Here is a 15,388-nt window from a genome sequence, read left to right as displayed (position 1 = left end):
ACATCAACAGAGAACACATTTTTTATTTTAAATACTAACTATAGTATGACTGAAAATAACACTTATATTTAATCAATTAACTCTTATTTTGGAGGGGGAAAACGACACAGCGGAAGTATACAGTAATGACGTTCCAACCCGGAAGAATTGCCCTCTTCTGATTAACGTTTGAATAAACAAGAATGGCCAATTTGTTTTAGGAAAACATTGCAAGCGATGTTGCTTAAAAATATCGTATATTTAAACTAAGAAATATAGATGTCTTGTTTAGAGGTCTTGTAAGGCGTGGACATGAACGAATGTGTGTAGCAACGCCCTAATGTCAGCCACCTTGTTGGAGAAAAAGAGCCCCGTTGTGTTTACAAATCGGTAGGAATTATTGTTACCCTGCAGTGTGATTGTTTTGTCGAAGGAAATATGGCTGAATTGCATGTTGTGGAGCAGAGTGGTACTAGCACTATAGGTCAAACCGAGCACCGTGATGTCCGAGGCTCTGTTCGGCTGGCTTCGTCCAGTCTCATGGTTCCGCCGCGGAGTAGCTTGCCCACCAGTCCCGGGGTATCGAGTACTAGCAGAGTAGTGTTTGGGTTCTCAATGAAAAGCAACCCCAGTTCCCCGTCAGAGCCAGCAGAGAAACCCGGATCCCGCTGGGTTCGCCTCAATGTTGGTGGAACCTACTTTGTCACAACCAAACAGACATTGTGCAGGGATCCCAAATCGTTCCTGTACCGATTGTGTCAAGAAGATCCGGATTTGGACTCTGATAAGGTAACATAATCAACCATAATGTGTGGCAAACCGTTCTATCATTAATCAAGGTGCATCAATGTAGCATTCATAATGCATTGCCACTGATGATCATGCATGAGATTACACCCAAACACCTTCAGCTAAAAATGTTCAAAAGTTGTAACGCACATCAAAGTCTACTGCTCAGCTATTTGACAGTAATGCAGGATTTGATCTGCATGTGAAGAAGCACCAGAAAAACATTTCTGACACTAAAATGGCAGGCATGCAATGGGCTTTTTTTCTAACTTTTATAAATATTTTAGGATGAGACAGGTGCTTACCTGATTGACAGAGATCCCACATACTTTGGCCCCATTCTGAATTACCTGCGGCATGGGAAACTGATCATGGACAAGAACCTAGCAGAAGAAGGTAAGACTGTCCAAATAATAGTTCCCCAAATTGTCAAATACAATCCCTATCACACACCATGCTTTTATTTAGAAGCAATGGGATTCTGCAGATGTGTGATACAGGCCCTTTCCTTATTAGTGTCATGCGACTAAACTATTGGTTGGCTGTCTCAGGTGTCCTTGAGGAGGCGGAGTTCTACAATATTGCGTCATTGGTGAGGCTGATAAAAGAGAGGATACGGGACAACGAGAACAGGACATCTCAGGTATGCCAGGGAAACGCAGAGAGGATGAATGGAAAAGGCCTTAGTCTGGGATGGATGATGGCATTGAGGCTGTGAAATAACACATGCTAAAACAAACACTAACATTCAGAGGATGAATGTGTTTACAAGTCTGTGTTTGTGTGTATACTGGCACACGCACACACACCACTCACTGTTCCAAAGCAAAACACCTACCCGCCAATTAACCCTAATGTGCTCTGGTAGACACATGTCACTGTGTGGAAACATGGGGCTTTTATTGTAGTATCTGTTTTTCTCTCAGGGCCCAGTGAAACATGTGTACCGGGTGCTGCAGTGCCAGGAGGAGGAGCTCACCCAGATGGTGTCCACCATGTCAGACGGCTGGAAGTTTGAGCAGGTGGGCCTAGTAGTCCTCATGTCACACTTGTCTTTAAATCCATAGGTCATTGGTGGTAAATGTGGTCATGCCCATACCTTTTTCCAGTGCCTTAAAATGTTCTTGTGAAATTTGAAAATATGCCTAAAATTTCATGTGAAGTTGACTTTTAAGGTAATTTACAATCTCGCTCACCCTTTCCCATCTCCCCTCACAGCTCATAAGCATCGGCTCGTCCTATAACTATGGCAACGAGGACCAGGCTGAATTCCTGTGTGTGGTTTCCCGGGAGCTCAACAACTCCACTAACGGCATTGTCATCGAGCCCACTGAGAAGGCCAAGGTGAGATCAGCATCTGAGAGTGTCTGTGAGTCATGTGTTAGGCATAAAGTCAGAAAAGTCTCACGTGTAACATCAAAGTTTGTCAGGCATTTTCAGACTTCAAAAATGGTGTAATGTATAGATGAGGCCTCATCCCACGTCATCGGTTGTATAGATTAAGCTTCACTGTTTTATTCAACCCTAAATGAATGGGAATGATAGGCACTGAATAAGGTCATGAAATCAGCCGGTGCCTAATCTTGGAAACCCAGAGCTAAAATATTGCGTAATTACATCAGATGCTCAATCGAGTTTGAAAAAGATACTAGAAAGAGGAGCAGAGCAGTAGCTGCATCCCCCTCTCTCTGCAAGTTGTGGGCAAGTCTATGGGCCAAATGTCCCCTCCCCTTCCTAAAATTTGAAAAATGCAAACACCTACGAAATCTGGATTTTTCCGAATGATCAGTGACGGAAAAATCTGTGTAGGGTCGTTCAATGTAATTTCAGCAAGCCACGACGCCCATCATCTCAGAGATTGTTCTGAAATCGTTTCTGTAATTAGAAACAGATAAGATGAGCATTGCAGAAACATTATTTTGTTGAAATATAATTTGATATCGGAGGAATTGCACCCAAATTGTCCATTTTTAATTGATAAGATTGATATAATATTCAATTAATGATAGTACCTAATATCTAATTCGGACCAAACTTTTTTCTAACAACGAGTAAGACTAGAGGAATCCAACAAGTTGTCATAAGCCATCCACAGACCACCCACATCCCACGCCAAACCCACCCCAACAAGTATATACTACAGTATCAGTTCTCTGTTTGACAAGTAGTATGAAGCTGCGGCTCTGAGTATTGTTTCTTCATCCTATATAATGTATTTTCAGTGAATTTGTTGGTGTTTCTTTCCCCTGTTCAGAGCAATGTGTAATTTAAGTTGTTTATGTCCCATCCTACATCATGATATTAGGAGTTTCTGAACACTAGATGGTGCTGTTCCTGCTATTAGGTTATTGTTAAAGGGATAGTTCACCCAAATTACAAAATTACTAATTGGTTTTCTTACCCTGTAAGGGTACCCTGTCAGGTATTACAGCAACCTATGCTTTGGTTTGCAGGTGATTCACACTCACACAATAGACACACATAAGCTATCACACATACACACACAGACACACAGAGAGCCAATGCTGCTGTCACATGTTATAGAGACATTGAACCACTGGACTCTTTCTGTTTCACACTGTTAGGTTCTAATTTTCAGAGTAAAAACTCACCGGACACTATGAAAGCTCAAACCAAGTTTATTCTTCCCAGAGGATCAATACAGCTGCATCAGATGACGACATATTCACACAGGCACTGATATTTAACACTATCTCCTATGCTGAGTCTCCTCCTACACATCTGAACAGCCAATGCATTTCTGTTGCTAGACAGAACCTTAGTGATATCTGTTCTTCCTCACTTCATCTGACCTGACCTCTGCCCCAAAGTGCTCACTCCTCCCCAACTCACGGCTGTTATGGTGACTGGTACCAGACTGTATCTCTTCTCCTCCCAGAGGATCCTTCCCATAGGATGCCTGATGGCTAACAATAACATATCCTGACATAATGTAAACGTTATACATTACCCTCTCTCTTTCAGTGACATGAATAAGTATATTTCATATTCTCAGAACCCAACAACACTGTGTATTTAAATACTGTATCCCCAATATAGCTCATTCTAATATTTCTACTACTGTAAATTGTATTTTATTTACACTGTTTATACACCCGCATGTTTATATACTGGATTCATGAGATAGCTCACTCTAATATATCTACTGCAATGCATATCATTCTTAGTATATCTTGTGTAAATTATCCCGGTATACATATGTATAGATTGCATTTTGATTACTATTACAATGCTATTTGGGTTGTTAATTGAATTTGTCCCGCCGTTCTTGATTTGTTATTTATTTTATATTTACACTAGGCCTGTCTGTGTTCAAATTCATCCCAAAGGTGTTCGATGGGGTTGAGGTCAGGGCTCTGCAGGCCAGTCAAGTTCTAACACACCGATCTCGACAATCCATTTCTGTATGGACCTCGCTTTGTGCACGGGGGCATTGTCATGCTGAAACAGGAAAGGGCTTCCCCAAACTATTGCCACAAAGTTGGAAGCACAGAATCGAGAGACCCATGGGGGGGTGCACAATTGGCCCAGCGTCGTCCGGATTAGGGGAGGGTTTGGCCAGCAGGGATGTTCTTGTCCCATCGCGCTCCAGAGACTCCTGTGGCGGGCCGGGCGCAGTGCATGCTGACACAGTCGCCAGGTGTATGGTGTTTCCTCTGACACATTGGTGCGGCTGGCTTCTGGGTTAAGCGGGCATTGTGTCAAGAAGCAGTGCGGCTTGGCTGGGTTGTGTTTCAGAGGACACACGGCTCTCGACCTTCGCATCTCCCAAGTCCGTACGGGAGTTGCAGCGACGAGACAAGACTGTAACTACCAATTGGATACCACAAAATTGGGGAGAAAAGGGGGTAAAAGTTTAAAAAAAATAAACAATCGTCTAGAATGTCATTGTATGTGTAGAATTAAGATTTCCCTTCACTGGAATCAAGAAGCCTAGCCCAAACCATGAAAAACAACCCCAGACCATTATTCCTCCTCCACCAAACTTTACAGTTGGCACTATGCATTCAGGCAGGTAGCGTTCTCCTGGCATCCGCCAAACTCAGATTCGTCTGTCAGACTGCCAGATGGTGAAGCGTGATTCATCACTCCAGATAATTAATTTCCACTGCTCCAGAGTCTAATGGCGGCGAGTTTTACACCACTCCAGCTGTCGCTTGGCATTGCGCATGGTGATCTTAGGATTGTGTGCGGCTGCTCGGCCATGGAAACCCATTTCATGAAGCTCCAGACGAACAGTTATTGTGCAGACGTTGAAGTTTGGAACTCGGTAGTGAGTGTTGCAATCGAGGACAGATGATTTTTACGCGCCACTTGCTTCAGCACTCGGCGGTCCCATTCTGTGAGCTTGTTGGCCTACCACTTCACGGCTGAGCCGTTGTTGCTCCTAGACATTTCCACTTCACAATAACAGCACTTACAATTGACCGGGGCAACTCTAGCTGGGCAGAAATTTCATGAACTGATGTATTGGAAAGGTGGCATCCTATGACGGTGCCACATTGAACGTCACTGAGCTCTTCAGTAAGGCCATTTTACTGCCAATGTTTGTCTATCAAGATTGCATGGTTGTGTGCTCGATTTTATACACCTGTCAGCAACGGGTGTGGATGAAATAGCCGAATCCACTAATTTGAAGGGATGTCCACATACCTTTGTGTATATATACAGAACCAGTCAAGTTTCAACACACCTACTCATTCAAGACTTTTCTTAATTTTTACTTTTTTCTACAGTGTAGAATAATAATGAAGACATCAAAACTATGTCTTCACTAGTGGAGCACCTGATAACATCTTTTGATTAGGATTTGTTTCCCTGTTTGAAGCTATTTGAAGGATCTACATTTGTAAGTGCCATTGCATTGAGCACAGCCATTACACTTGTAGTTTCCATTCGGTAATACGAGCATTCATGAGGTATTTAAACACACAGATTCTTTCAGGGTGTGTTCACGGTCATAGTGACACAACTGCAGATAATACTTCAATGTACAGTACCAGTCAAACATTTGGACACACCTAGTCATTCAAGGGTTTTTCTTTATTTTTACTATTTTCTACATTGTAGAATAATAGTGAAGACATCACAACTATGAAATAACACATTTGGAATCCTGTAGTAACCAAACAAGTGTTAAACAAATCAAAATATATTTTATATTTGAGATTCTTCAAAGTAGCCACCTTTTGCCTTGATGACAGCTTTGCACACTCTTGGCAGTCTCTCCACCAGCTTCAAAAGGAATGCTTTTCCAACAGTCTTGAAGGAGTTCCCATATATGTTGAGCACTTGTTGGCTGCTTTTCCTTCACTCTGTGGTCCAACTCATCCCAAACTATCTCAATTGTGTTGAGGTCAGGTGATTTGTGGAGGCTAGGTCATTTGATGCACCACTCCATCACTCTCCTTCTTGGTCAAATAGCCCTTAAACAGCCTGGAGGTGTGTTGGGTCATTGTCCTGTTGTGGTAGCCATGCTGGTTAAGTGTGCCTTGAATTCTAAATAAATCACTGACAGTGTCACCAGCAAAGCACCCCCACACCATCACACCACCTTATCCATGCTTCACGGTTGGAACACATGCGGAGATAATCCGTTCACCTACTGGTTGGAACCAAAAATCTCAAATTTGGACTCATCAGACCAAAGGACAGATTTCCACTGGTCTAATGTCCATTGCTTGTGTTTCTTGGCCCAAGCAAGTCTCTTCTTATTGGTGTCCTTTAGTAGTGGTTTCTTTGCAGCAATTCGACCATGAAGGCCTGATTCACGCAGTCTCCCCTGAACAGTTGATGCTGAGATGTGTCTGTTACTTGAAGCATTTATTTGGGCTGAAATTTCTGAGGCTGGTAACTCTGAAAATCAAATCAAATTGTATTTGTCACATGCAGACGTTAATGCCAGTGTAGCGAAATGCTTGTGCTTCTAGTTCCGACAGTGCAGTAATATCTAACAATAATAGCTAACAGTAATATCTAACAAGTAATCTAACAATTCCCCAACAACTACCCAATACACACAAATCTAAAGGGGTGAATGAGAATATGTAAGTATATGTAAGTATATGGTGCAATAGATGGTATAAAATACAGTATATACATGTGATATCTTACATTACTCATATGTAAACATTATTAAAGTGGCATTATTTAGAGTGCATTGTATAAAGTGACTAGTGACCCATTTATTAAAGTGGCCAGTGATTGGGTTTCAATGTAGGCTGCAGCCTCCCTGAGTTAGTGAATGCTGTTTAGCAGTCTGATGGCCTTGAGATAGAAGATGTTTTTCAGTCTCTCGGTCCCAGCTTTGATGCACCTGTACTGACCTTGCCTTCTGGATGGTAGTGATGTGAACAGGCAGTGGCTCAGGTGGTTGATGTCCTTGATGATCTTTTTGGCCTTCCTGTGACATCGGGTGTTGTGGGTGTCATGGAGGGCAGGTAGTTTTCCCCCGGTGGTGCGTTGTGCAGACCGCACCACCCTCTGGAGAGCCTTGCGGTTGTGGGCTGTGCAGTTGCCGTACCAGGCGGTGATACAGCCTGACAGGATGCTCTCGATTGTGCATCTGTAAAAGTTTGTCAGGGTTTTGTGTGACAAGCCAAATTTCTTCAGCCTCCTGAGGTTGAAGAGGCGCTGTTGCGCCTTCTTCACCACGCTGTCTGTGTGGGTGGACCATTTCACTTTGTCTGTGATGTGTACACCGAGGAACTTAAAGCTGTCCACCTTCTCCACTGCTGTCCCTTCGAAGTGGATAGGGGGTGCTCCCTCTGCTGTTTCCTGAAGTCCATGATCATCTCCTTTGTTTTGATGACGTTGAGTGAGAGGTTGTTTTCCTGACACCACATTCCGAGTGCCCTCACCTTTTCCCTGTAGGCTGTCTCGTCGTTGTTGATAATCAAGCCCACTACTGTTGTGTCGTCTGCAAACTTGATGATTGAGTTGGAGGGGTGCATGGCCACGCAGTCGTGGGTGAACAGGGAGTACAGGATGAATTAACTTATCCTCTGCAGCAGAGGTAACTCTAGGTCTTCCTTTGCTGTGGCGGTCCTCATGAGAGCCAGTTTCAAAACAAGTCATTTTTTTCATTTCACTTCACCAATTTGGCCTATTTTGTGTATGTCCATTACATGAAGTCTGAATAAAAATCAATTTAAATTACAGGTTGTAATGCAACAAAATAAGAAAAACGCCAAGGGGATGAATACTTTTGCAAGGCACTGTATCTTCTGTATACCACACCTACCTTGTCACAACACAACTGATTGTCTCAAACGCATTAAGAAGGAAAGATATTCCACAAATTATCTTTTACCAAGGCACACCTGTTAATTGAAAAGCATTCCATGTGACTACCTCATGAAGCTGGTTGAGAGAATGACAAGAGTGTGCAAAGCTGTCATCAAGGCAAAGGGTGGCTACTTTGAAGAATCTCAAATCTAAAATATCTTTGGGTTTGTTTAATACTTTTTTTGGTTACTACATGATTCCATATCTGTTATTTCATAGTTTTACTCTACAATGTAGAAAATAGTAAAAATAAAGAATGAGTAGGTGTGTCCAAACTTGTATATATATTTATTATTATTATTTGTACTTGTTTGACATTTTACTGCATTGTTAGTAGATAGTAATATAAGCATTTCGCTTCACCCACTACAACACCTGCTAAACTGTGTACTCAACCAATACATTTTGGTTTGATTTAGATTTTTGTTTACCTTTACCCTGTTTGAAATGCTAACTTTTTTTTCTAGGTAAACAAAACCAAAACATGAGTTGCTTTCATACCTGGTTCATAGACTGTTACAGGGTAAGAACCAATATGTAATTTGGGTGAACTATCTCTTTAACAATGGGGAGGGAGGGATTCTTTTTTTAAATCACCTCATAGGAGGAACAACACCATCTAGTGGTCAGAACCTGGTCATATCAGGATGTAGGATTGGGCATAAACCCAACAACTTCAATGACTAATTTCTTAGAACATGGTACAAAAATATCACCATATTCACTAAGAATACATTACACAAGATGAACAAACAATACTCAGGGCTGCAGCTCCATACTACTTGTCAAACTAATACTGTATACTCATTGTTGGGGTCAGATTGGCGTGAGGTGTGGGGGGTCTGTGGGTGGCTTTACACCGTTTCTTTGGATTCCTCATGTCTATCTCAATGTAGGAAAAAGTTTGGTTTAAATCGAATGTTAGGTAGTATTTTTAATTATATATGAATCCTAAAAATTAAAATGGCCAATTTGGGTGCAATCAATTAGCTTAATTTCTCAGAGATCAAATGCGTTGTTGTTGAATGGTTGAACATAAAATACTGTAAAAACACCAGCAACTCAGCTCCAAGTGATTATCATTTGGGAAAGCTGTTCCAAAGTATTCCCAAGCACAAGAGAGAGATATATGATCATATACAAATGTAAGCAAGGTTTGAAATTATTGTTTTATTTAAATATTATATATGTTTGGACTTCTTGCGATCAATTTGCAGTCAACAACTTATTTGTATTCATGACCTGGCCCCCTGACCATCCTCTCAAGAAAGAATCAGCCCGCGGATTAATCTAGTTGATGATCCCTGATCTAGACAGACGCATTTTCTCTCCTTACAGATCCTCCAGGAGAGAGGTTCACGGATGTGATGAGACTCCCAAGCCTGAGCTCACCCTGCTCAGCTCATGTGACATTTCCTGATGTCTCCTGCACCATCTCAGCTATGGTCCAAACCTTCACCTGTTCCACCTCCAACCCCATGCCCCTTTCACCTCCCCCTCCTCTGGGTGTGCCTTTCCACAGTGGGGGGGGGGTTCCCATCCCCCTCCCCTACAGTGCTGCAACATAACCCCATTGTCATTTCTTATTCTCAGTTATATTCATGAACATTTTGAGGGATTCTGAAGAGATGACAATAGAGTATTATTAAATGCAATACCTGTTGTCATAAGTTGGCTTTTGAAGATTCAGGTTTTGCCCCTGATCATAATCCCCATCTTGTCCATAGTACCTCCACACAGAGCTAAATCATTGTCACCTTCCTCATTCAGGTGATCACACAGTTAGTGGGGAGCCCTTTCCTTGTCTGTCCGGCTATGTCGACTTGGCGGAAATCTGTGATAATCTCCTCAGGACTTTCAAAGGACAAAAAAAAGGAAAACAAAAAATCTACTGACTGTGACCTGCCCCACCTACAACCCTGAATATCCACCTGAGATGTGAGATGATACTGTTAGCAACATGGCCCACCCTCTGACCTCCAATCCTAGTCCTTCCATCTCCACAGCTGGAGCTCCAAGACAGTTCATGTGTCGCTTGGGAGGCTGAAGGCGGAGAGGTTGGGCTAAGGACAGTGAAGCCATCAGAATCTTCTATAGCCCTCAAATTCAAATCTGGACCTCAAAGCCAGTTCCTCTGCTCCCCCCCCCCATTCTTCCCCTCTAATCAGGGACAGATTTAAACTTGGGACACGAGGTGGGTGCGATTTTTAATTATCAGGTAGGACAGAAAACCAGCAGTAGTATGGACCTTGTAGTGTAAGATTTGAATACCCCTGTTCTACAGTATCTCTTTTGGTCATCTTGTGCAGTCAGTCCTGCTCTCACAGAAACGCTTGCATAATAAAACTAGAGGATAATGGGGAGGAACAGACCCTTGTCTAACTGAGGGTCCACCCCACCGTGGTTCATCAGTGACTTTCACTGCTGAGTGCTGAGCATCCATCACCCTGAGCATCCATTTTCTTTTTGGTCAAAGTCCTTTGTCACCAGGAGGGCACATCTTTTTTTTGCAGCCGTGCTAGGGATGTTTCAGTGCAAAGGAAAACACACAACTTAAAAGACTAAACCACACACATGTACACAATTGTCAGGCATGTGAGGAATATAAATCTATATATAATGAAATTATATGGAAAAAATGAATGCAAATTATTAATTTTTGTCATATATTGGTGTAGTATGGTGAGTTTTATTCCATTCGGGGAGGACATATCACTCCTCTTGGTGTTTCCCCCAATGACAAAAGTGTAAGTTTGTGTATGCAGTGCCTCTCTGCTATACGTCAATGATTGAAGATATGATCAGCGACCCAGAGTTTTTCAATGACACAAATTCTAAGTAGATTTTCTGTTCCTTATAACCCTTTCAAACGATCCTTATTTCTCGCAGCTCTATTATGTTCTCTTTGCATATCTTAAAATTGTAATCAGAGATAAGAGACGGGTTACTGAAAAGCTTTTATTTGAAATGAAGAGATGGCATGTGTCCAGTACAGTGTGCCTGTTGGACCTGTGATCATCTGTAATCTGCCTAGCCTTGTTACATTTTCATGCCAATTATCACTCACTGTGCATTTGCCTGCTACACACCTTGGCGTATGTTCAGGTAACAGCTTTGCTTTATATTTTGCAGTATGCACTGTTTAGTAATTCTAGAGTATGCTGAAATGAATATTTGACATACATACTCTGGAATTGTTATAGAGTAGGTATACCCACAGGAACATTGGGTATTGAAATTGCCTCATGGATGGGACATTTCAGCTTCTTGAGTTGTAACGTTGGGGGAAAATAAGGAAAAGTGTTACATCTCTCTGTGCCAACCAACAGTGATGGGTACAAGCTTGTCTGGAGTATACTTCTCTTATACGCATATCATTGTCCCAGGAGTAAATCCTGGTATTACCCCATTTGTACTACATTCTGTCAATTTGACTGTGTACTTAAAATAAGTACCCCATAGGTGACCAATATCACATCCTTTTTATTTCACGGGCGTCACATAATCTGTACACCTTTTCCTGTGTATAATGAATATTTGGTGCAATTATGTTATATTGGCATGTGTAAGAATGCGTTCAACTTAAAAACCACACCCCAAAATAATTACCTGTGCTGTTGTTATGCTCCCTGACTTTTTTTTTGTGTGACTTTTTGTTTTTACTCTTGGAGTGTATGTTGTGCAATTCTACTACTAAACTGGGAGAAAACTGCAGTAGCGCACAGACTGTGCTGCTGGAAGAATGACTGACTGTCTGATAGAGGCTCTTTTTCTCCTCTTTGGGCCTTTTTCAAAGCCCCTGGGGGTTGTTCTCTTTCCCTTTGTCTGTCTGTGTCCAGTGTTGTGCCTTAGACGTCTTTCGTGCACAGTTGTTGCTCCTCTCGCATTGGAAATGAAAAGCTACGAGGCACCCGTGTGGCGTGGTTCCTCTGTTGGTTCGATCTCCCGTTATTAGTCAGCGAGAGGAAAACTCCTGGAATAGACCTTGACCGAGTCCATTCTGCCGTCATGACTAGGTCCTGTTTGTTTACGTACAGTGCAGATTATCAGGCTTAACTCCTTTTCTTTTGTGCCAATACTTTTTAACCAAGCCCCCCCCCCCCCCTTATTGATCCCTGTACCTTAGCTCTTGAACCTTTTGCCTGTTAGTTTGTCGCTGCATTCCTTTGTTTTCTTTCCTGTCATTAATGTGTGGACTGTAGGTGCAGTTGGCCTTGTAAGTTTACCCCACAACCAGCTGAGAGGCAGAGAACAGGAGACAGTGGTTGTAGTTGTGATTTTATCTCAGTAAAAGGTTCCTTCCACCAAGTCGGTGCCTCTTGAGATGTGTAACTTGGTGAAACAATAACATTTGATTTCACCTCATTTTTTTTTCATTTTTATAACCGGCATTTACAATTCAATATTGGTTGGTGCACAATTTCACTTAAAATATCAAAGGGACTCAAAAGGCACTCATTTCGTGGAACGAACCAAAAGCCAGCAGTGCACTTTTCTTTTGGGAAAATGGCAAGACATGTTTATTTGGCTTTCTTTCTTGAATTGCATGTTTAAGGCAGCTTATGCTGTCTGTTTTGATCCCATGACAATTACACTGACAGAACTGTTTTGTTGTTGATGTATGCATTCACTTTGAAGCACTTATTTTTCACTCCAGTGAACCCAAATTTCTCCTTTTGACATTTCTTTGTTTCCTTTTATACTTGAAGATTGGTTCATTCAATTTTGAAATTGAACTTTGTACTTAGATACAAACGATCATTGCAAAAAAAATAAAGTGTTTCCCCTATCACTGCACTATTCAGATATGAGCAATTTTAACAAATCTGCAAAAACACATGCAGTGTACTAGAGAATACGATGTTGTGTACTGGAATTTGTCTGACATCTGTGTTAGTGAAAACTGTATATGGCGCATGGTTGGAGAGCAGAGGGAGGCATGGCTGTAGTAGGTGTAGATTTCTTGTGTGGAACAGTCTGCAACTAGAAGTATTCTCTAATCATGTTTTGTTTCTGTTGTTTTTGTGTCATGTCAATTTAACAGTTGCTAAAAAATAATAATAACTAGTTTTAAAGTTAACCTCACTAAATTAACAGACTCTTTGTCTATTGAACACTGAACAAGTCTGCAGACCCCAACCTTGGATTTAGTAATGACTCAAACTAGAAGTCCACATGCAAAATGAAGAGAGGATCATTTTAATCCGGGCTCATTCTACCATAGTTAATCTGTAACATCTGCATGTGTTTATACACATACATGCTTGTACACACATTTAGATGTACTGAAAACTTAAATTATTTTAAGTGTATTAATTTATCAACAATATTCATGTCATGTGACTATTGTCAATGGAGACTGGAGAACTATTTTGAAGCTGAAACAACATTTTATCTGATTTTCCTTTTATTTATTTTATATTTTGGAATTTTGTCTACCAATGCAGTTTCTTTAAATTGAATAATTTTAACAAAATCCAGTCTGGTTTTTAATTATAAAATGTGTCTCTGTGTTTCAAAATGTGTGTGTAACTTGTTTTTGTACAGCTGTTTAACTAGTGTGTGTGTGTGTGTGTGTGTGTGTGTGTGTGTGTGTGTGTGTGAGAATAATAGTGGATTTAAAGGTCTTATACCACCTCAAATATTATTTTTAATAATTTTAGAAAAGTGAACAAATCCACAAGAAATTCATACACTTTCTGATTTAGCCTATTATTGGGCCCCTGTCCCAAATAACTACATGTTTCAGTATCAAACTTCACACATAAACCAAGATTACCTTTACAGTAGCCTAAGGCTGCTGCAACCTGGTGTCAGAGCATTTCGTATTATTATGTACGTAAATCAGATACACTCCATTTTTAGTATAATGTCACATTTCGTATGGTATGTATTAATTTGTGGATGTCCATCACCCATTTCGTAAGATATGTTACGAATTTGTCAAATGTACTATCCACCTCATTTTCGAACACATTTAAAACATGGAAGCCAAACGCGGAAACTATGGGTACAACTTACTCTATGCTCGCGCGTTATCATAAATTAGACTAGAGTTGTGTACTCACTTGAAAACAAAATGTTTCATTACATTGTGTTGTTGTAGCCTATGTAGGATACATTTCTTGTCCCTAAAAAACTGAAACAAAAGGGTAGTTTTTCGAGCTGCATACCTGGGGACTGGGAGGGAGCGCGCTCAGCCTCAGGAGTGCACATAGTGTAGGCTACGATTTCATTATCTGATCACTTTTTTTTCTTTCGCTGTGTAAATTGACTGGATATATTCACTACATTATTAAGCCTAACATTGAGTTTATGAATTATGGGCTAATATGCATACGCTTCTAATTTAGGTTATAGTCTACATCTCGAGCCTGTCTGACTTTGTTCTGTTGCACAATTGTGCACCTGGCCTCCGCAACCAGGACTTTTCCTCTTAAATCTCAAGAGTCTCAAGAAAAGCCATACTACAAAAACTGGTTGGAAAACTTAATTAATTTTCTTTAGCCTACTAATAGCCTATTGGAGGATAGATGCATGCTTGCTTGTGCATGCTAAATGTAAAATAGGCTACAGCAATAGGAACGGGCAGGGAGTTGGAAAGGAGAAACCCATATTTTCCTATAGCAGTCCTATCTTAATACCGGGCTACATCCTGACAAAGTGGCCTGCTAATGTACCTTTCTGGACATTCTAAACAGTCGAGAATAGACCCAAACTGATCCGAATGGTTGCATAATCAGGCCTAGGTTGTAGGCCTCTGCAGTTACTTCAGCATGAAACAAAACAGAACTTCACCTACATCACTGCAGTTTACAGCCTATGGCCAAATAATTGTGGACTCACAATTGCATTATGTTGTTAGCCCAGGTATAATAATTGTCTAAAAACGTAGGCCTAGAGGCCAAATCAATAGTGGCGCTTTGTGAGCCTGGGGACCACAGAGCGCAGCAGAATGCACTACAGATCTACCATTACATCATCTGTTAATTATAATTTTTTGCACTGCACTTTGACAGGTAAATATTTATCCTAAATCCCTAATATTTAGCTAAGGAATGGCCTAATATCTAGCTAATAATTAGTTCTTACTTTTAGCTACACATCACTTCTATTCTAGCTGTTCCCGTGCACGACAGGCTATAGGCTACACAAGCCTCTCTGCAATAGACCATTCCTATAGGCTATAGAACAGTCATTTTGATCATTTTTGTATACTAGGCCTAATAGCCTATTCAGGAAAAGAAGCAGGCTTGTTCTTGCTAATTGCTGAATGTAAAACAGGCCTACAGCATAGAAAATGCATGTCGAG

At 41.1% G+C, this 15,388-nt stretch overlaps 1 protein-coding gene across 1 annotated transcript; it reads left to right on the top strand.

Annotated features, from left to right (window-relative positions):
- The first annotated feature begins 150 nt into the window (after nt 1–150).
- Nucleotides 151–12,873, top strand: kctd2 (potassium channel tetramerization domain containing 2). The gene is made up of 6 exons (XM_038991264.1): nt 151–768; nt 1,056–1,164; nt 1,320–1,411; nt 1,695–1,790; nt 1,987–2,112; nt 9,415–12,873. Exons 1-6 carry the CDS (start codon nt 418–420, stop codon nt 9,442–9,444), a joined length of 804 nt encoding a protein of 267 aa, XP_038847192.1. The 5' UTR covers nt 151–417; the 3' UTR covers nt 9,445–12,873.
- Nucleotides 12,874–15,388: the final 2,515 nt, after the last annotated feature.

Source organism: Salvelinus namaycush, chromosome 4, assembly GCF_016432855.1.
Source record: "Salvelinus namaycush isolate Seneca chromosome 4, SaNama_1.0, whole genome shotgun sequence".
NCBI classification, from domain to species: domain Eukaryota; kingdom Metazoa; phylum Chordata; class Actinopteri; order Salmoniformes; family Salmonidae; genus Salvelinus; species Salvelinus namaycush.
This window is presented reverse-complemented; position numbering and strand designations above follow the sequence as displayed.

Coding starts and splice junctions, on each gene's coding strand:
- kctd2 (XM_038991264.1), top strand. CDS start 418: ATGGCTGAATTGCATGTTGTGGAGCAGAGTGGTACTAGCACTATAGGT. Junction 769..1,055: donor CGGATTTGGACTCTGATAAG/GTAACATAATCA, acceptor TAAATATTTTAG/GATGAGACAGGTGCTTACCT. Junction 1,791..1,986: donor ACGGCTGGAAGTTTGAGCAG/GTGGGCCTAGTA, acceptor CTCCCCTCACAG/CTCATAAGCATCGGCTCGTC.